This window comes from Phragmites australis, chromosome 4 (genome assembly GCF_958298935.1).
Source record: "Phragmites australis chromosome 4, lpPhrAust1.1, whole genome shotgun sequence".
In the NCBI taxonomy this organism is placed as follows: Eukaryota; Viridiplantae; Streptophyta; class Magnoliopsida; order Poales; family Poaceae; genus Phragmites; species Phragmites australis.
The window spans coordinates 46,213,958-46,233,785 of record NC_084924.1 but is presented as its reverse complement, the minus strand read 5'-3'; the positions used below and the strand labels follow the sequence as shown (position 1 = coordinate 46,233,785).

The 19,828-nt window shown below is 43.2% G+C and overlaps 3 protein-coding genes across 3 annotated transcripts; 1 reads left to right on the top strand and 2 right to left on the bottom strand.

Annotated features, from left to right (window-relative positions):
• Nucleotides 1–3,480: 3,480 nt before the first annotated feature.
• Nucleotides 3,481–4,790, bottom strand: LOC133916844 (late embryogenesis abundant protein, group 3-like). Its single transcript, XM_062360706.1, has 2 exons — nt 4,493–4,790; nt 3,481–4,381 (listed from the first exon to the last, which is right to left on the bottom strand). The coding sequence occupies exons 1-2, from the start codon at nt 4,722–4,724 to the stop codon at nt 3,681–3,683; spliced, it is 933 nt and encodes a 310-aa protein (XP_062216690.1). The 5' UTR covers nt 4,725–4,790; the 3' UTR covers nt 3,481–3,680.
• Nucleotides 4,791–12,107: 7,317 nt separating this feature from the next.
• On the top strand, nt 12,108–14,606 carry LOC133916843 (uncharacterized). The gene is made up of 5 exons (XM_062360705.1): nt 12,108–12,537; nt 13,284–13,383; nt 13,468–13,591; nt 14,020–14,115; nt 14,204–14,606. The coding sequence occupies exons 1-5, from the start codon at nt 12,198–12,200 to the stop codon at nt 14,324–14,326; spliced, it is 783 nt and encodes a 260-aa protein (XP_062216689.1). The 5' UTR covers nt 12,108–12,197; the 3' UTR covers nt 14,327–14,606.
• Nucleotides 14,584–16,439, bottom strand: LOC133916842 (uncharacterized). The gene is made up of 6 exons (XM_062360704.1): nt 16,133–16,439; nt 15,809–16,041; nt 15,624–15,710; nt 15,215–15,364; nt 14,919–15,113; nt 14,584–14,828 (listed from the first exon to the last, which is right to left on the bottom strand). The coding sequence occupies exons 1-6, from the start codon at nt 16,293–16,295 to the stop codon at nt 14,718–14,720; spliced, it is 939 nt and encodes a 312-aa protein (XP_062216688.1). The 5' UTR covers nt 16,296–16,439; the 3' UTR covers nt 14,584–14,717.
• Nucleotides 16,440–19,828: the final 3,389 nt, after the last annotated feature.

Here is a 19,828-nt window from a genome sequence, read left to right as displayed (position 1 = left end):
ATGAGGAAGGGATGAGCGCTTGAGGCGGCGGATCTAGGGTTCCAGGCGACCAAGGCGGAGATCCGACGATTTGGGGCTTTGGTGCAGAGGATCGTGAGAGCAACCTCGCAGAGAGTGGATTACCGCTCCTTTGCCTCTGTTGTCCAAGGTACGATGAATAGAGAGCAGATCGAGGAGATAGGGCCTGAGGGTTCATCCTATCGATCTTGTGGTAGAGTTGATCCAGATCGGTGGGAGGGACACCAGGGTGGTGTGGTGGTAGAGAGGTGGGTGATCGACGCCGTTTTGGAGGGTACCAACAGGGTAGAGATGGATCTCAACAGCAATTTAGAGGTGGTGGTTCTAACTTCAACAAGGATGTGGGGTTCGGTTCCAATAGAGAGAACATCCCCAACATTTTTAGAGAGGTTTCTGCCAATTTCAATAATAGAGAATCTGGCGTGCTAAGTGGAAATAGAGAAGGTGAAAAAAACTTTGGAAGAGATAATTTTAGAGGCATAGATCACATAGAGACAAGTTATGATCAAGAAAGCCACAACTGGGCAGAAAGGCAAAGCAACAAGAGAAGGGCTGATGATAGAGATGGAGTGGTTATTGAACAAGATCTCAGAAACAAACTGAGGAGAGAACAAGAGGAGAAACATAAGAAAGATATTTTGGACATGATGACCATAGAAAGAGGAAATGCTACTGTGGAAATTATTGATCAGGAAATGATTCATCTTTTTAGAGTAAAAAAGAACTGGAAAATCAGACATATTGTTGATAGAGAGTTCATGATCACTTTTCCTGATGAGGATATGAGATATCAGTTGACTAGATTTGCTAGCTTTGAGTTTTAAACTGTTGGCAAGTAGATTGTTAAAGCCAAAGTGTTGCCCACATAAATGTCTGCTTAAGCTTCTAGTATGCTTGAGGTGGTTTGGGTGAAGCCTGCTGGAATTCCATCCATTGCTAGATCAGAAGAAGCAGTTACTGAAATTGCATATTTAGCTACAGACCTAGAAGTGATTGATGAGAAATCCTTAAAGGGAACTGGTCCAGTGAGGATTAAATTGTCTTGTAGAAATTCTTCATGGATTAAAGGTGATAATAAAGTTTTCATCAATGGGGAAGGCCACAAAATCTCTTGGTGGGTAGAACCTGCTGGTAAAGATAAGCCATCCCCCACAGATACTTTTTCATCTAAATTTGATAGACACAAAGAAGATGATGAGGAAGAGGATGGAGATGATTCTGATGGTAGTCATGATCTAGGTTTTGTCGAGCTTGTGCATATGTAAAAACAGGGTGCTCCTGTAGATAAACAATCTGAAGGAGGTCCTAGCACTAGGAAAAAACAATATGCCATGGAGGGTGACCCTTCAAAAGGGATACCTACTGAAGAGCTGATAGATTCATAGGGGAACCACAACATGGATGAGTTTGTTTCCCAGGATTCCCAACTTGGGGCTGATAATTTCTAGGAGATAATCATTGAGCATCAAAACAATTTCTACCGGGACCCTAAGAAGAAACAAGATGAACAGGTGGATTATGAGATAGACCCTATTGAGCAATAAAAGGGGAAAATGCAGGTGTTGGAGGCAAAAATCGAGGAAAGAGCAAAACAGCTAGCTCCTTTAATGAACTTCATTCCTAACCAAGAGTCATATGATTCAAGAAGAGAAGGAAGTTGATAAAGAGATGGCTTTGGCCAAACCAAAAGAGATTGGTGGTCTTGGTTTCACTGAAACCAGGGTGATAAATGTTTGCTTGCTTTCTAAGTGGATTATAAAGTTAGAAAGAGTGATTCTGATCCATGCTGTGATTTACTTCGAAGCAAGTATCTTAGTGATGGAGGCTTCTATAATAGTATAAGTGCTGGTGGATCACAATTCTGAAAAAGGTCTTCGTTCCATCAAAAAATATTCTGCTTTAGGCATAGTGTCTGTGGTGGGGATGGAAAAAACCAGATTCTGGTTAGATGTCTGGCTTGATCACTATCCTTTGAAGATTAGATTTGAACATATTTACAATATCTGTTATGAGCAACAGGTTACAGTTAACCAAGTTTTGGGGATGGTGATATTAATCTACCTTTAGAAGATCTTTTGGGTCACAAGAGGTGTTGGAATGAGAATCTTTGAGCAATCTGCTTGAGATGGTATCCCTGACCAGTGATCCAGACACTGTTAGATGGGTGTCAGAAAGATCTGGAATTTTTTCAATCGCCTCCTTATATAAACACATTACTTTCCCTGGTGTTAGATATGTTAGAATGATGGAAGTTTGGGCTGCAAAAATTCCTCTTTAAGATCAAAAATTTTCTCTGGTCTTTACACAAAAATAAACTTCGTTCTATTGATCAGTTAATAAAAAGGAATTGGAGAGGAAGTGAATGGTGTAAGCTCTATGGTTTGAGAGAAACCTCTAGCCATATTCTTTCAATGCCCCTTAGCAAAATTTTCTTGGTGTGTAATTAGAGATACATTTCAATGGTGCCATGCACCAAATTCTTTTAAGAGATTTTGTCGAAATGATTTTGATTTCGAATATGATTCTTGTTCCAAATAGAGATAATAATTTGATGGTCATTTTTCTGGGTGCCATGTGTTGGTCCATCTGGTTAACTATGAATGAATACATTTTTTCATAATAAAATTTGTTTTTCTTCTCAGGACGTTGTTTAGAGGATGATCTCTTTCGTACGACGATGAAAGTTGCTTAGCTCAACAAGGGATGGCGCTCAAGATTAAAGGGATAGTGGATATTCGCCAACGTTCTTGTTTTCATCTGAAGTTGAGCGCTCAAGATTAAAGGGATAGTGGATATTCGCCAACGTTCTTGTTTTCATCTAAGTCTTCCTACCGAGATTGGATGCTCTATGGCTCAAAAATGTTCTAGGAGACGAGTTTATTTGTCTGTTAGATGAAACTTGTTGAGGTTTTAGAGGTTTATCACTGCGACTTATCTGTTTGGTTGGTAATATAAATACTCTTATGCTTTTTATAAAAAGCAAGCCAAGCCTTTAGTCTAAAGCTTCGATTTTTACGTGGTTTGCAGCTGAATCGGCGTGATTTAAGCATCTAATCGGTGCTGAAATTCCGTGCCGTTTACTTGTTGCAGACACGATGAGCTGCGGGAGACGAGGGGACTTTACGCGGTGAGCAGGTACGGGACGGGCCTAATCCCCTCACGCTTCGCCGTCCTCTCCACGGTGGTCACCACCACACTGAGGCTGTATGACGACGCCACACCGCGAGCCGCTGCTCTGGAAGCGCCGCTCCTTGTCTGAAGAAGCGTGCTGCCGCATGCTTGTGTGTCAGCAACCGGTGAACTCCCACACGTTCTGTATGCACTCCGGATCGAAGAAAAGAAGAAAATGCATCCTTTTCAATTAGGTTTGAAGAGGAACAGCTATGCAGATGTAGTCCCTTCCTTTCAATTAGATTTGTACTAGTCATGTTATCATGTATCCTCGGTTCATCACACTTCCAATTTTGAGGTGAAAAGAAAGAAGTAATCATTTGTGCAAAGCTTGTCTACACATAAGATTATTTTACAACGTAGGAACAGCATCATGGTTGGACACAGAAAGTACGGAACCGTGTGAAGAACTAGAGCAACACACTGAAGAAACATCATCAACAGGAAGTATGCCAAGAAGGGCAAGGACTGGTCGAACGCCGGCTCACATCTCACAGCTCGTCGACCGTCCGGCGCTTGCCCGTGCCGTCGACGTCCGCCCTCAGGTGCTTCTCCCTGCCGTCTACGTCCGCGCCGGTCACCCTCTCCTTCACCTCCTCGAGCCTCTCCTTGGCCGCTTCCGCCGTCTCCCTCGTCATCTCCTTCACCTTCTCGTATCCTTCGTTGGCCTTTTCCTTGGCCGTCTCCCACGCGGCGTCCTTCGCGCCCGTCGCCTTCCCCTTGGCCGCCTCCGCCTTCTCCCAAGCCGCATCCTTGGCGGAGCCCGCCTTATCAGCCGCGGCGTCCTTCGCGGCGCCTGCCTTCTCCGCTGCGGTGTCCTTCGCCGCCCCGGCCTTCTCCGCTGCTGCGTCCTTCGCAGCCCCGGCCTTCTCGGCCGCGGCGTCCGTGGTCTGCCGCAGCGTCTCCTGCGCCTTGCCGGCCATGTCCTTGGCGTTCTCGTACCCCTGGCCGGCCTTCTCCTCGGCCTTGGCCTTGGTCTGCTTCGTCCGCTCGTGCGCCTCGGCGCCCTGCTCGCTCGCCGCCTCGGCCGCCTCCTTGATCTTCTGCTTGGCGTACCCCGCCTTGGACGCCTCGCCGGCCGGGTCCTTCACCGTCTCCTTCGCCTTATCCTTGGCCTGGCCCGCCTTGTTTGACGCGCCCGCCGCAGCCTCCCCTGCCGCCTCCTTCGCGTCCCCCGCCTTCTTCCCTACCTCTGTAGCAAGCACACGGCGCGCTCGTCAGTCCCAGCACGCACGAGAAAAGAACAATGCCGCGCGGTGCAACAAGTTCACTCTCGAAAAGAAAAAGACGGCGGCTTTCTCACCGGAGGCGGCGTCCTGGGCGGACTCGCGCGCGGACTTGACGGTGTGGTCGGCCTTGCGCGCGGCCTCCTCCTCGTCGACATCGACCTGGTGCTTGAGCCCGAGCCCCTCGGAGATCTTATCCTTGGCCCAGTCCGCCACGCCCGCCGCAGCAGCCGAGGCCACTACCACCATCAGCAGCAGCAGCAGCGCCGCGGGGACTGAGAGCCTCCTCGACCGCGGCACGATCGCCATTGCTCCGCCGTAGTGATTCGCTCGTGTGCAAGTCGTGTGCACTTTCGTCTGGGTGCGAAGCTGAGAATAGTGAAGTGATCATGCTTGGGGTGTTTGGAGGCGCGGGTTTTATGGGCGCGAGCGGTTTGGACGCGTGTAGGAGTGATTCGAGCGAGGCGGGTGGGGGCGCGACGGGTGTCCGGCTCAGGTGGCACGTTGCCGCACACGTCGTCTCGTCGGTCGCCGTGATCGCGTTGGGGTGTCAGACAGGCTTCTTCTAGCCGCTTCGGTTTCTTTTGAAATGTTACACACGTACGGCCGTACGGGGACGAGCTGGGGGGGGGGGGGAGGCGGCAGCACCAGGGACGATTTTTTTAAAGCGTATCAGTATCTGAACTACGTCTAAATATATATCACATCCATACATTTTAATATACATGTTAGATCTATAATCTATATATATGTATTTATAAAAAGATTTACTCTATAAGCGACGGACACATTAGGCTCTTATCATAATCCAAAGATGCTCAAGCCTATTCGGAAGAATTCTATTTACATACAGAAACCCTGATGCAAGGTTAGGAGTCAAACTCCCGACCGGTCGTTCACCCACCAGCGAAATGACCAACGCTCTACGAGCATGCTCGCATAGGGGATGATTCCGGTCAAGTGTGCGGTGAGTAAAGTTACCAATGCACATGACCCGTGTATTGGTGGACCAAAAAACAGATGATTGAGTATCTCACGCGTTAAATTAGGAATCTAAGTGTTTCATTTGTTAAATTAAGAGGTGTCACATAAACTATTACATATGATAAATCACTGAAAAAATAATAATCGATAGATCCGCCCTTTGTCATCATCACCTCAAATCAAACTTCTGAATAGTTAGCTTGTTGAGTTATGTAAGTTAGTAAATGTGGAGCTGTTGAAAGACTAAAAAGTAAAATAGATATAAAAAGAGAAAGGGGTACCGAGCGGGGAGAAAGTCCCAGAGTTTTCCCCATTTCCACCTCTCTAATGCGCTGGAGAAGGGAGACGACAACATCGATGTGAGACCGATAGATGGGTGATATGTGGACGGCGAGGCTCGCATGGGCGCGGGTGAGCGGGCGGGTGGCATGCACGTGCGAGGGAGGCTGGGCCGGTGGCACATCTGCGGCTCAAGCGTGGGAGACGGGCAAAGAAGCCAGTCGGCTGGGCTGACCGGTTGGCTGGGCCGCTCAAAAAGGGGAGAGGGGGAGAGATTAGACCAAGGAAGAAAAGAAAAGAAAAGGGTTTGAGTTTAAATTCAAATGGAGACATTTGAATTTGGATTTGACTTTGGACTTGGTATAAATTCAAATAGGGATATTTGAATTATGAAATGGGAGTAAAGCTCTAAGATTTGGAAGATGATTTGAATCCAAAATATTTTAATTCAAATTGGATTTGAACTGAATAAAAACTAAGAATATATTCAAATTTGAGAGACATTCAAATTCAAATATCCACTCAAAGAACCATAAGAACAATAAACCAAGCACATGAATCAATTAATGCATGGATATATTTAGAAATTAATGTAGTGCATTGTAGATTACTTAGTCAATTTAATATATATATATATATATATATATATATAGAGAGAGAGAGAGAGAGAGAGAGAGAGAGACACCCCCACAAGCATATATATATATATATATATATATATATATCTTCTTGATTTATTTGGTTTAATTAATTATATATTTTTTAATTTAGAGTGAATTTTGCTATAAACTAATATGCTAACTCAGGATGTTACACTTGTGCTACTCTCTCTTCACATGCTCCCACTCCACCTCCTGTTGGATTTAAGAATGATCAAGCTAATGCTACTAGGTTTGAGTACAAGAGGAAAGCAAAAATGATATGTGAGCATTGTAAAAAGGAAGGTCATCAAAAGAAAACTTGTTTTTGACTTGATTGGATATTCAATTAGCTGGCAAAAATGACAACGTGGGAGGCAAAGTATTAGTGATGCTCGAGGGATTAAGTAAGACCAGGTATATGTCACTTCAACCACAGATAAAGATTACCAGCGATAGCTACACAGGCTCTTGAGGAGTTCAAATTGAAATTAATGGCTGCCTCTACCCATGGTCCTTCTGGCCTGTCTCAAGTTTCCATGCATCTAGAGGTGTGAATTACTTATAGAATCCAACTAACTTCAACCCAATTCCTTGGATAAATGATTCTAAGCAACTAATCATATGATAGGTTCATCTAAAGGATTTTCCTCTTATACTCCTCGTTCAGGAAAGGATAGGGTTCGTATAGCTGATGGGTCCTCAGCCCCTATATTAGGGTGTGGAACTGTCAGTTGTACACCTTCCTTACCTTTAATCTCTGTTTTACATGTGCTAAATTTTCTTGTGAACCTTTTATCTGTGAGCTCAATTACTAAATCTCTTAATTGTAAAGCTTGGTTTGAACATAATTTTTGTGTCTTTCGGGAATTGAAGACGAGGAAGGTACTTGGGACTGGGACAAAGCATAACAATGATGCATCACTGCTTGCTTTCGTTGCATGTACCTCACCAATAGATGAGTTGCTTTTGTACCACTGTATACTTGGATATTTGTCTTTTCTCTTCTGTCACGTTTAGTTCCATCACTTTTTTCCTCATGCTCATATGATAAGCTTGTATGTGACGTGTGTAAATTGGCTAAGCAAACAAGAGCCACTTATTCTAGCAGGAGTGAAAGAAGTCAGCCTCCTTTTGAGCTTGTTCACCCTGATATTTGGGGTCCATCAATCACAACTTCTATTTTGGGACATCATTAGTTTGTAACCTTTATTGAGGGTTTTAGTAGATGTACTTGGCTTTATCTACTCAAGCAAAAATCCAATGTGTTTTCTGCGTTCAAAGACTTTTATGTCTTGATTCACAACCAATATGATGCTAAAATGAAAATCTTCTATTTAGATAATGGCACTGAGTATGTTAATAATTATTTTTATGATCTTCTATCATCTAATGGATTTATACACCAAACAAGTTGTGTGAACACTCCATCTCAAAATGGTGCGGTTGAATGAAAAAATAGACATCTTTTGGATGTTGCTCGTTCTCTTATGTTTATGATGGACATACCCAAGTTTCTTTGGGATGAAGCGGTTAAAACATCAGCATATTTGATAAATCGTATGCCTTCATGTGTTTTAAATTATAAAACCCCAATTAAATGCTTGAATGGGTCTAATCATTTGTTGTGCCACCCAAGGTGTTTGGACGTGTTTGCTTTGTCCATGACTATAGAAGCCCAGTGGGAAAAACTTGATCTGTGTTCTGTTCATTGTATTTTTGTCGGATACTCTCCTACTCAAAAGGGTTACCGTTGTTCGTATCCTATTGAGCGGTGTTTTTTTTAGTATAGATGTCACTTTTCATAAAAATGAGCCATTCTATTCTTCATCTTATGATACATGTCATCCTTATTCCTCTACCAATCCTAAGATTGGTCGAGAGCGGGAGAACAATGATGAAAATGACATTCGTGTTGGTTCAGTTTTAGTTCCTATTCTAGATGCACCTCGTTCTAAGCATGCTACACAGGGGGAGGAAGTTAGGAACAGTAGCAACTCAGCATTCGTGAGGAACATGATCTGACGTCTACTCAAGAGATAGTACAACCCATCATGCCACTGCATGCAGATCCCAGTTCACCACCGCCTGATTCAGTGACTGAAGACACATCACAATAAGGTACTATACTGAACTCTCCTTAATTAGTCATATCCCTCATGTTTCTCTTGATCTTCCCATTGCTTTACGAAAGCCTATTAGACATTTAGTTCTGCCAGCATGTCTCAAGGATTGTGTTGGTTACAAATATGACATTGCCAAATTCATCTCCTATGATCATTGTAGTCCTTCCTATAAAAGTTTAATAGCCTCCCTTAACTTTGTTCCTATACCCGAAGATTGGAGAGAGGCCATGCAAGATATTAGGTGGAAAGTGGCCATGCTTGAGGAAATGAAAGCGTTGGAGAAAAACAAAACTTGGAAACTTGTGAAGCTACCACATGGTAAAGAGCCTATTGTCTGGAAGTGGGTGTACACAGTCAAGCAAAATTTCAATGGTAAGGTAGAGCAGTATAAAGCTCATCTAGTAGCAAAGGGATATACACAGACATATGAGATCGATTATGATGAGACCTTCACTCTAGTGACAAGAATGAACTTGGTAAGGACATTAATATCATGTGCTGCAAACCTTGGCTAGGACTTATTTGAACTAGATGTAAAGAATGCATTTCTTCATAGTGAGCTACAAGAGGAGGTATATATACACATCCTACCTGGATTTATTACTGCTCAAACTGAAGGTAAAGTCTTATGCCTGTGTTGATCTTTATATGGTCTAAAGCAATCTCCTCGTGCTTGGTTTGATCGTTTTCGGCGAGCAATTCTTCACATGGGTTACAAACAGAGTAATGCTGATCATACTTTATTTTATAAGCGACATATGGCCAAGATAGCCATTCTTATTGTTTATGTGGATGATATTGTCATTACTGGTTATGATGTTGAGGAGATTGCTCACCTAAAGGTGCAGTCGACATAAGAATTTGAAGTTAAAGACTTGGGACAATTGTGATACTTTTTTGGGATTGAGGTCTCTCGTAGTCCAAAGGGGATTTACCTCTCTCAAAGAAAGCATATATTAGATTTACTCATAGAGACATGATTGTTGGGATGTCAACCTATTTCTACTCCAATAGAGCAGAATCATCGACTCCATGACAAAGCTGGAGAGAGTGTTGATCGCGAACGCTATCAAAGACTTATTGGGTGACTCATTTATCTCTCTCATATTCATCTAGACATTGCTTTTGTTGTGGGTGTAGTGAGTCAATTCATGCATGATCCTCAGACTCATCATATGGATGATGTTATGAGGATCCTGAGATATCTCAAGGGTTGTCCTGGTCGAGGGCTGCTATATACATCACATGGTCATCTCTAGGTGGAGTGTTATACTAATACAGGGTAGGTTCCTTAGAGGACCGAAGGTTGACATCAGGCTATTGCACATTTGTGGGAGGTAACCTTGTTACATGGCGAAGCAAGAAGCAAAACGTTGTAGCACGGTCCACTGCAGAAGTAGAATTTAGGTCCATGGCACATGACGTATGTGAAGTATTATGGTTGCGTATTCTGTTGATGGAGTTAGGCTTGTTCCAAGCGAAGCCGTTGATGTTATATTGTGATAATAAGGCAGCACTAGATATTGCAAACAATCCCATACAACATGATAGGACAAAGCATATCGAGATAGGTCATTATTTTATCAAAGAAAAGTTAGAACAAGGAATCATTTGTATGCCGTATGTGAGTTCATCGAATCAGTTGGTTGATGTACTTACCAAGGGTTTACCAGACAAGGTGTTTACTGTCTTCTGTAGCAAGATGGGGTTATATGATGCATTTTTCCATCTTGAAGGGGAGTGTTGAGTTATGCAAGTTAGTAAATATGTAGCTATTGAAGGACTAAATTGTAAAATAGATATAAAAAGAGAAAGGGGTACCGAACTGGGGGAGAAGGTCCCAGAGTTTTCCCATTTCCATCTCTCCAATCCCTAGCATCTCAACTCCAAATTCCTCCAAATCTCTCCAAAATCAACATAGCTATAACCGCTCGACAGAAGAGGGGGATGTACTGTAGTGGTACCTCATCTTCCTCCCAGGTTGCCGATCTCAGATTTCAACCCTGGCAGTAGCCCCCGGGAGGCACCCTAGTTCCTCTGTGGATGGGGTTATGGGTCTCCTTTGTGGAAAAAAAACTATAACCACTCAACGGTCTAATTTACCACTATACTATCTACAAGTACAATAACTCCAAACAGCTCCCTTATTGCCTTAACCGCTAGCTAGCGATAGCTTCTCTATCCTATTTGTACCAACAGAGTAAAACAGCCAGCCAATTTCGAAACCCAACTTTATTAGAAAGCCAAATGCATCTCTTATAAGCCTCAAATATCGTAGGGGATATACTCCATGCAAGATTGTAGAATAACCCTGTATAAAGGACATGCAATGAGGATCCATATCCTCTGACTTTGCTTCGGCAAAGGCAGAGGTGCTACAATAACTGCAGTTTGCTCCCTCTCGTCCGCCAGATCACGAATGGGCGGTCAGGATTTCAACGATACAGTACTACTATAGTAACATTTTCAATAATATTTTGCTACAGTACACAGACTATATTTTTACTGTTGAAACTCAGACTATGCGGCTCCATGCAATGATGATCCACTCGAAGGCTATCAGAGTTGTCCGTCAAAGTTGGATGGACGAATCGACCCTTGTAGTGTCCAACTGAATCTGTTTGTCACTCTGCTTCGTCTTTGCAGGTAACCTGACTTTAGAGTTTATAGGGTTATATTTTCGTAGTTAATGACATGCATTTGGGTGGCACCGTGGCAAGAGTCCTCGATCGATGGCGTGGATGTGATTGGTTGAAGGATTTCAGCATGTGATCTTTGCGGTGCTTATGCAATATAAAAAGGACGACTGGTTGATCAACACTTTCGAAATGGACCCACCATGGCTTACAATGTCATGGCCCATGTGGGCCTGACTTATCCCGGTCGGGCCTCTTTGCCCTCGTTCAGCCCAATATCACCTCCCCCCTGCGTCTATGCTCACCCAAAAAATTGTTCCAAAATGGAAAACACATGGCAAGGCCAGCCACACGACAACGAACCCGACTGAACCCGAGTGTGAAACGGAATTTTATATTTATATTTTAAATCAAAACATTATAAAAATAGGCGTCTTGTTTAGAAAAAATCCATAGCTAGAGTAATATCTCATCGTACTTTCAACGAGCGACATGTTTAAAAATAAAAAGCTATATTATGTTGCTCTAAAAATTCAAAACCCTATCGTAATAGTCATGAAATTTTTTGAAAAATAATAGTGTAAAAGATACTATGATCTAGTTCTTTAAAAAAATTAAGACAAATATATGATTTGTACAATAAAAAACAAAAGAACAAATTTCATTATACAGAGTTTGTTGTACAAGTAATTGCTTGAGTTGAATTTTTTGAAAAGCTTAATTATAGCATCCTCTACACCATATATTTTTTTAAAAAAATTTATGACTATTTTAATAGTTTTTAAATTTTGAGAGTAATAGAACATGATATTTTTTATTTTTAATATTGTCATCCATTGAAAAATAATATGTTTTTTTAACATATCACCGGTTGAAAGGGCTATAAAAGTCTAGATGCACGAACTTTTAAAACAGACCTCTATTTTTAAATTTTTCGATTTAAGAAATATAAAAATAAAAAAGCTCGTGTCAAACTCAAACGTGCCGAACCCAACAACCGCGGTGGAGCTGGAAAAATCTCCGGGAGACTGTAGAGTGGTTGAGTTGCCGTGTCCACGTTTCACTCTCCATTTCACTCGTCGCACTTCTCCGGCCTCTCGCCTCCTTTGGAACGTAAAAATGGCAGCTTCCTCGCCGTCTCTCCATCCGCCACCGCCGGCTGCGGCCTCCGCAACCCTGGCCGGGAACCTCACGGCCTCATCCCTCCTCTCCATCCCGCCGCCGCGGCCCCTCCTTGCCGCGGTGCACCGGCGGGCGGTCGTGGCCGCGGCGGCGTCGCCCCGGCCGCCGCCCCCACCGTCGCCGGAGGGGGACGGCGACGAGAAGGATGCGGAGAGGGCGATGGGGATGGACGGAGGCATCCCCGGGACCTCCGGCGAGTTCCTGCGCCGGGTCTCCTCCCGCGCCTACGGCATGCGACGCCACCTCATGGAGTCGCTTGACTCCCTCGCCTACGACGGTAACGGTTCTCATATATTCACCTGTTAATCATTGATTTTTCTCGCGGAGTAGATTTGATTAGGCTCACCACATCTAGGGTTTAGCAGAAATAAGGGTTGGTGGCGATTGGCCGGAAATTTGCAGGGGTTAGCTGTGTGTTCGTCGTGTTTGATGAAATGCGTGCCATGAAGTGTCTAAAGATGCAATCTTTGTGTGCACGTGAGGATAGTGTGCTGCAGTGAAGTGGAGATCAGCACCGAACCACCACCTATCCAACTACGTGCAGCTTGTGGGTTCACGCCTCTCGTGTTTCTTGAGATGTGCAGTTTGTGGTGGGCCAAGATATGGGTTTACGTGCAGGCTACGATTACTCTTGCAACCCGAGATATTTCTTCAGATTTGGCCTCGATCACGTGTCATGTGCTGCATGAACAATTGGACAAGTCTGCTCAGGGCTATGGCTATACCTTTGTAGTTTGTGCTAATGACTTTGCATAAGCTGCTTTTTGTATGATCAGACTACATGTAGTATGATTAGTTAGCTCTGGGTATTTGGATAATTGAGTTCTAAGTCTGATTAGTTAGTTGGGTATTTGAATGATTGAGTTCTGATGCATAAACTACAATAGATAACTATTTATTAGTTACATTTTTTGCTTATACTTAACCTTATTCAGTACTATATGTAAGCTAAATATAGATGCTACTTGGTGTAGGCAGTCCCTTTGTAATTTAGTAACTTTGTGGTGTTTTGTGATATTGCAGTATTGGAGACAAACCCATGGAGAGAAGATTCCAAGCCAGTCTATGTACTGGCTAGAAGAGATAACCATCTATGGACAATGAAAACGCGCAGGAACCGCAGGTGAGAATTGGTTGATACTGTTGTCACAAATTGTGCAGTTAGTGAACATTATAAACCGCTGGTGTTGTCTACCATTTTCTGCAGCGAAGTTGAAAGGGAACTTGGAATGCTTTTCTCAAAGGGAAGGGGTTCAGGAGTTGGGACTAAATCAAAGTACTCTGGCTCCAAGTTTAACATGCTTGTTGAAGATATCAGAGAGGGAGTACTGGTGAGTTGCTAAAGGAGTATGCTTTTTAAGGACATGTTCTTGGCAGGGCAGCAGGCAATTTGCTGTCCTTTTTCCTCTGGCCTTCTAGTGCATTAACTTGTTTAGTCCATTACCATCATACTCTTTCGGTTGATGCACAAATTCGCCCAAATATAAAACATGCTGCTGGTTTGTTAATCAAACACACAAATAATCAGGAGAAGGGACTCATTGACCATTTCAGTAGAATTAATAATAAGGTGATGGCAACATATGCCTAAAGAAGGGTGTGGATATAGAAGGTGCCCTATCAATACGTAATTTTGTATCATAGTAAATAATTGAGTTTGCCAGTTTCCATCTCACTTTCTTAAAAACAAACTATGTGCAAATTTTTGGATGACCACTTGCTTTATGTTCTTCTGAATCATTTACATCCTTTTGTGCAGGTATTCGAGGATGAGGATGATGCTGTTAGATACTGTGACATCCTGCAGGGTGGCGGTCAAGGCTGCGAGGGAATTGCAGAGATAGAAGCTTCATCAGTAAGATATTATTTGAAGGACCTTCATAAGTATTACCTTCTGGTTAAAAACTGATTATACAAGTACTGACTTCTGTGCCTCTTTGTAGGTTTTCAATATGTGCCATAATATGAAAGCCCTTGCTGTTCTTTTCCGCCATGGAAGGACTCCTCCATCGCCTCAAAGCCTTGAGCACGACTTAAGGGCGAGAAAGCGGTCACTGGAAGACTAGGATCGTTGGTTTACATTGTATAGAACTTAATTGTATTCATCTAGCTGTTGAAAGCATAGGCCCTAGGCCTTGTATACTACATAGCACATAGAACTCCCTGGCTAAAAATGAAAGAAGTCTGACAGTAAACACGAATATTCTTGTAAGCATAGGCCCTAGGCCTTGTATACTACGTACCCTGAGACTAGAAATTTATGTGAAAACGATTTTTTCCTGTAATTATGTACATTCGAATGCTCCATTTTACAATGAATAAATGTGATTAATTAAGTTATTACTATTATTCGTGAATAATACAAGGGGTTGGCAACCCTGTTGGTGACACGACGACCCCAAAGAATCCGTAGTAATGTCTGCTGCTAGTGTTACTGGGCAGTGAACGCCTCAAAATTCAGGGCGAAGTGCGCCTTTCAGTTAGCTTCTCCCTCCTGTACTTCTTGAAATCCGCTGCCAGCCCTGTATCGAAGTCCTGCTTCATCTGCTCTGCTAGCTGCCTCAACACCTGCGCATTGTTCACAAACCAAACGCCTGTCAATCCAGAGAAGAAACACCGATGATCTTTTTGCATGAGGAGGTGAGATCAAACTCCGACCGTCTCGCCGACGCCTCTGATGATGCTGTCCGGGACCAAGGCGAGCACCGGCGGGAGGTTGAAGCCGACGGTCATCTCGACATGCCCCCTGAGACTCTTCCTGCCCTCCCGCTGCGGGTACAGCATGCCGCGGACGGTCAGGGCGAGATGCGACGGCGTGGCGTTGCTGTCCAGGCCTTTCAGCTTGTAGTCTGTCTGCGTGCAGCAGCAGCGCATCAGGGTGCATTCAGAGTTTCAGACGTCTGATGGAAATGGGAAATGAGTAGAATTCTTGGTTGGGAACTACTGATAGTTACCACTTCCATTAGGAGGAGGCTGGTGGCGTGGACGGGGACGTTGGGTGGGTACTCCTTCCCGCCAGATTTGCTGACGAACCGCATGACGATCACCGGCGACGCCGACAGAAAGAGGAACTGGATGGGCAAAAGCTGAACGCTCCATTCTTGCTGTACGATCGATCCACGCAGCAGTAATTCGTTAGATTTGCATTTATCGTTCGCTGAAGAATTTCTTCCTAAAAAAATGTATGAAGCATTGGTTGCCGGAGAGAAAAACTCTTGTTGTCGGAAAATCAGGCTTCAGTGCCAATGAAATGAAAAAGAAGGCTCTGAAAAGTTTCACCATTTTCGGTACAGACATGTTCTGATCAACACCAGTTCAGATTTCAGAGAAGAAATTGGAGAAGGAATGGTAAGGTAAACTCACATCATTGAGCTTTCTTCTTTTGCGCTGATCCGGAAAAACAGCTCCAACAATCCTGGGACTGTTCTGGAGGTACTCATCGATTGATGCCTGCAGAGAGAACCTCCAGGGGATCAGACCATCTCAAAGAGCACAGTAAAATTCCAATTCTCAGAGGCCGCATACATGGAACTGATGGCAGAACCTACCCCTGATGTCTCACTCATGGGGATGTCAGTGCTAAACTTGTAGGAGAAGGTGAACAGGCCTCTGGGATCGATCTTCTCCCTCGATCTGCCGCCGTATGAAGGCGTCTTCAGAGCGCATGTGGTGAGCGACCGCGGCGACGGACAATTCAGAACAAGGTCCTTTCTTGATCTTGATCTCTCTCCCATTGGTCTGAGTGGCATGCCCCCTCCTGATGATGCAGCACCCCTATAGACTGTTACGTTACTCTGTTAGTCACATATGCAGGTACTACTGAACTAGCAAATTAAACTAGTATGAGAATATTCGAAAGAAGGTAAAGGCACCTGGATGGACTGCAAGATGGCATAAAGGGAGGTTCAGTATTGTCATCTCTTCTGGTCTCCTCTTCTCTAACTTGCAATGATAATCTTTCTCACTCTTCTTCAGAGCCGGAGTTCTGGGTTTCCCTAATTGATTCCTGAGCCAATAAGTAACTCTACAAGGCATGCAGGGTTGAGCAATCTTGCAAGTAAAAGCAATATAGTCCGTCTCTGTAGTAGGTCCTACAGGCCGTCTCTTCTTTCAAGTCGTGGTAGGTGTCTCCGGAGTTTTTATTTCATGGTTCCTGTCTCTCTTCAGTATTCTCTAGCAATGTTTGTCGGACGTTAATAGCGCTGCAAACATGGGGGAAAAAATGATGAAAATTTGAACAACTGCAAGATGGACACACGCAACTGAAGATGTTAGGATCTTCCGTTGCGTGCAGTACTTCACTTGCTACCTGTAGAGCTTCAACAATACACTTCTCATGTGCACAAATTTGACCTCTTATTTGGAGGGAGATGATGCTCTGCGATGGTAGTAAAAGCTTCAAAGGTTAGATATATTAAACTAAGGTTAAACCTTAGCTGGGAGATTTGCGCTTATTGGAAGTTCATAGTTTTGAGGTATTTCACAAGTCTTGTGCGTGCACGTAAGCTCCAACTTGACAACTACGCAAGGACACTGGTATGCACGGCTGTGCATGAATGCCAAAAACGCTTGTGTTGATCCCTTCTTTGCTTTTTTCCAGAAATGCTGTGGCAGTTTTGGTATTCTTTTAATGACTTGTGTCAAGCTTACTAATACTATCAAACTTTACACAGCAATTACACATTCATGATTTCAATTTCCATCAAGTTACCTAACCTAATTTAGCTGCTCAACTGCTACTATTCAAAGACAGACCCTAAGAAAAAAAAAAGTCTACAGTTTTTTTTAATGTCAGCAGGAGTTCTGCCAACCTTTTATTAATATAGTAGAAGAAAATTTTCTTCAAAGAAATTTTTCTACATCTTCCAGAGTCCAGGGTGAGAAAACTGAACATTTCTTTTGACTTTCAGGGTGAGAAAACATTGATGCACGAGGGACCATGTGAAATAAATAGTTTTTTTAGAGAGAATGTGAAACAAATAGGTGAGACAGAGATGCAAATAACAACTTGAGAGTTTGCCCTTCTTTTTTTTTAGACTTTACAAGTGTCGAGCAAGGGAAATTCCCAAAACATCCCTGGATGTCTTAAGGTGCTTCCTCCCACAATGGGCCAAGTTGGGCTGATGTACGCGGAAACCACCCAACCCGCGAACGTTCCGCATGTTCTTGTACACCAGCTCGGATGTGGGCCTGGGCCGACCTGTGGTGCGGCCTAGTAATGACGAATTCTTTTATGTTTTTTTTTCAAAATTTGCAAAATTATACATCCGTTTCAAAATATTATAACAATAGGCTACCGTCACCTGTTCATCGGGCGAGAGCAAGATCTCGTCCGATGAACGGGAAATACCTTATGGGCCCTGTCGGCCAACCAATATTAAATGTGTTTTCCCGAGATCTCGTCCGCTCGTTGCGACATCGAGGGCCCATCCAAAAGGTGTCATCTACTGTTCAGCAAGAACTTTTGGGTATAAAATGCGGCATGCCGCCTCAACCGACGTCAACACCCTCATTTGCACTCAACCGAGCTGAGAGAGAAGGAGGAGAGGAGGAGAGGGGAGAGGAGGGAGAAATTGGAGGCAAATCCCTGTTGGAGGAAAATGTACGTTTTTTTATCTGTTCTTTATACAAATCCTGTAGGATAGTCACGAGTGCTGGTTTTTTATATATGTTAGATGTTATATTTAGGATTTTTACAAACCCGGTAGGTAGCCACTAGACATAGGTTAGAATGTAGATATAATGTTAGACATAGTTTATCAAGTAGATCTTGTTTGTACGTATATTTTAGTAATTAGATATAGTATTTAGACATATGTTATGTATTAGATGTAAGATTTAGACAAAGTGTACGCATAACTGAGGTAGTAGATGTAGGATTTAGGTGTGTTTGATGTAGCAACCCGAAGATATTTTGTTGCAATGTAGATGAACTATTGGGTCTTGTTTTTAATGAATTAATGTTGCATTATTGTAGATATAGTTGTATGTAATTTTGTATGTTTTTTCGCAATAATATTAGTGTTTTCGTCGATGGTTGGCAGGTATGTTGAATAAGTGGCAGTTTAGGATTTTTTTTATGGGAACAACAAAGTACTTTATGGTTCGAAATGAGTAGTATTGTCCGTATTTGAGTCAATGGACAAGAGTATCTCTAGACTTATGCAGAAGAGTGTCAAACACTTGTACGCCTGATTGATACAGGGTTTCAAAATAGACCCCGAGGTTCAACAGATGGTCATTAGCATTATGAGCAACCGTGCGAGAGATGGTGTGTACTTGGAGGTGTATCTGCTCAGGGAAGATGAAGTCTGGAGGAGATACTTGCAGGATGTTATGCATAAATGTTGGCCTTCTATGTTGCTTATGCAATGGAAGAATAAGGAGGCAATTGGGGAGATGTAGGGTGAGGGTACATGGAGGAGGAGGGTGGTGAGGAAGAGTATGTTGAGGATGCTGATTTAGATGGTGCATATTCATCGGATTTATCCGACTAAACAGATCGGTGAGGTAGACAAGGGGAGACGAATCTCTTCTCTAATTGAACAGATAAAATGGGATGATCTTGAGACTGACGAATCTCCTTCGTATGACATGTTAGATGATGAGGATGACACTCTTGTTTCTGTGGAATGGAACAATCCCAACTTCAACAACCTTATGGTGAATGAGGGGAATCAGGTGACTTAAGAGTATACACAGAATGAGGTGACCTAGGGTGCCATGTATCCTATTAGTCATGCCATGAAGTATGATGTGACTCAATAGGCGACATCACTTTGATGACAGTTTTATGTTGGCAAGTTAAGCAAAAAGGAGTATGATGTCAAGTGCGTGAAGGAGGGTTGCCCATGATAGGTGCACGACTTTAAGGGAAAGTGGGTTAAGTATTGAGAGATGTCGATTGTGTTAGATCACACCTGTACGATGGACAAACTTGACCCCAGCCACGGAAACATCACCTCAGCCTTTGTTGTCAATGTGATATATGCCCAAATCGTGAACAACATGAGCTACGAACCAGAATTCATAATCAGACAAATTAAGAGTACAAGTACACTATCAGCTACAATAAAGCATGAAAGTCAAGAAGAAGAAGGCAATTGAGATTAGGTTCGAGATCTACGAAGCGTCATATGATAATATTCTAAAATTGTTACAGACCATTACTCGAAGGAACCCGATGATGTATTAGACATTGATAAGTACTCATTGCTATCCAAACCTGGCAAGTATGTCCTGAAGCGATGCTTCTTAGTATTAGGACCATGTATCAAAGCTTTCAAGCAGTATCGGCCTATCCTCTGCATCGACGACACTTTTCTTACTAGCATGTACAAGGGACAAATTCTGACTGCTATTGGGGTTGATGGGAACAACCAAGTACTACTGTTGGCCTTTGCATTTATGAAGAGTGAGAACAACATCAGTTGGTATTGGTTCTTGTACTGTGTGAGGATTATAATTGTGGGTGCTCGACCGAATGTGTGTCTTATTCATGATCGACATGTAGGGATGCTCAAAGCTATTCAGGAACTACATAATGGAACAGACTATTGTATGATAGG

Bases quoted from the DNA above. Each gene is read 5' to 3' on its own strand.
- LOC133916844 (XM_062360706.1), bottom strand. From the start codon at position 4,724: ATGGCGATCGTGCCGCGGTCGAGGAGGCTCTCAGTCCCCGCGGCGCTG. The intron at 4,382-4,492 runs GTGAGAAAGCCG...TGCTTGCTACAG, and splicing joins CGCCCAGGACGCCGCCTCCG to AGGTAGGGAAGAAGGCGGGG.
- LOC133916843 (XM_062360705.1), top strand. From the start codon at position 12,198: ATGGCAGCTTCCTCGCCGTCTCTCCATCCGCCACCGCCGGCTGCGGCC. The intron at 13,384-13,467 runs GTGAGAATTGGT...CATTTTCTGCAG, and splicing joins AAAACGCGCAGGAACCGCAG to CGAAGTTGAAAGGGAACTTG. The intron at 13,592-14,019 runs GTGAGTTGCTAA...CCTTTTGTGCAG, and splicing joins ATATCAGAGAGGGAGTACTG to GTATTCGAGGATGAGGATGA.
- LOC133916842 (XM_062360704.1), bottom strand. From the start codon at position 16,295: ATGCCTTGTAGAGTTACTTATTGGCTCAGGAATCAATTAGGGAAACCC. The intron at 15,365-15,623 runs GTGAGTTTACCT...TCGATCGTACAG, and splicing joins AAAGAAGAAAGCTCAATGAT to CAAGAATGGAGCGTTCAGCT. The intron at 15,114-15,214 runs GTAACTATCAGT...TGCTGCACGCAG, and splicing joins GCCTCCTCCTAATGGAAGTG to ACAGACTACAAGCTGAAAGG.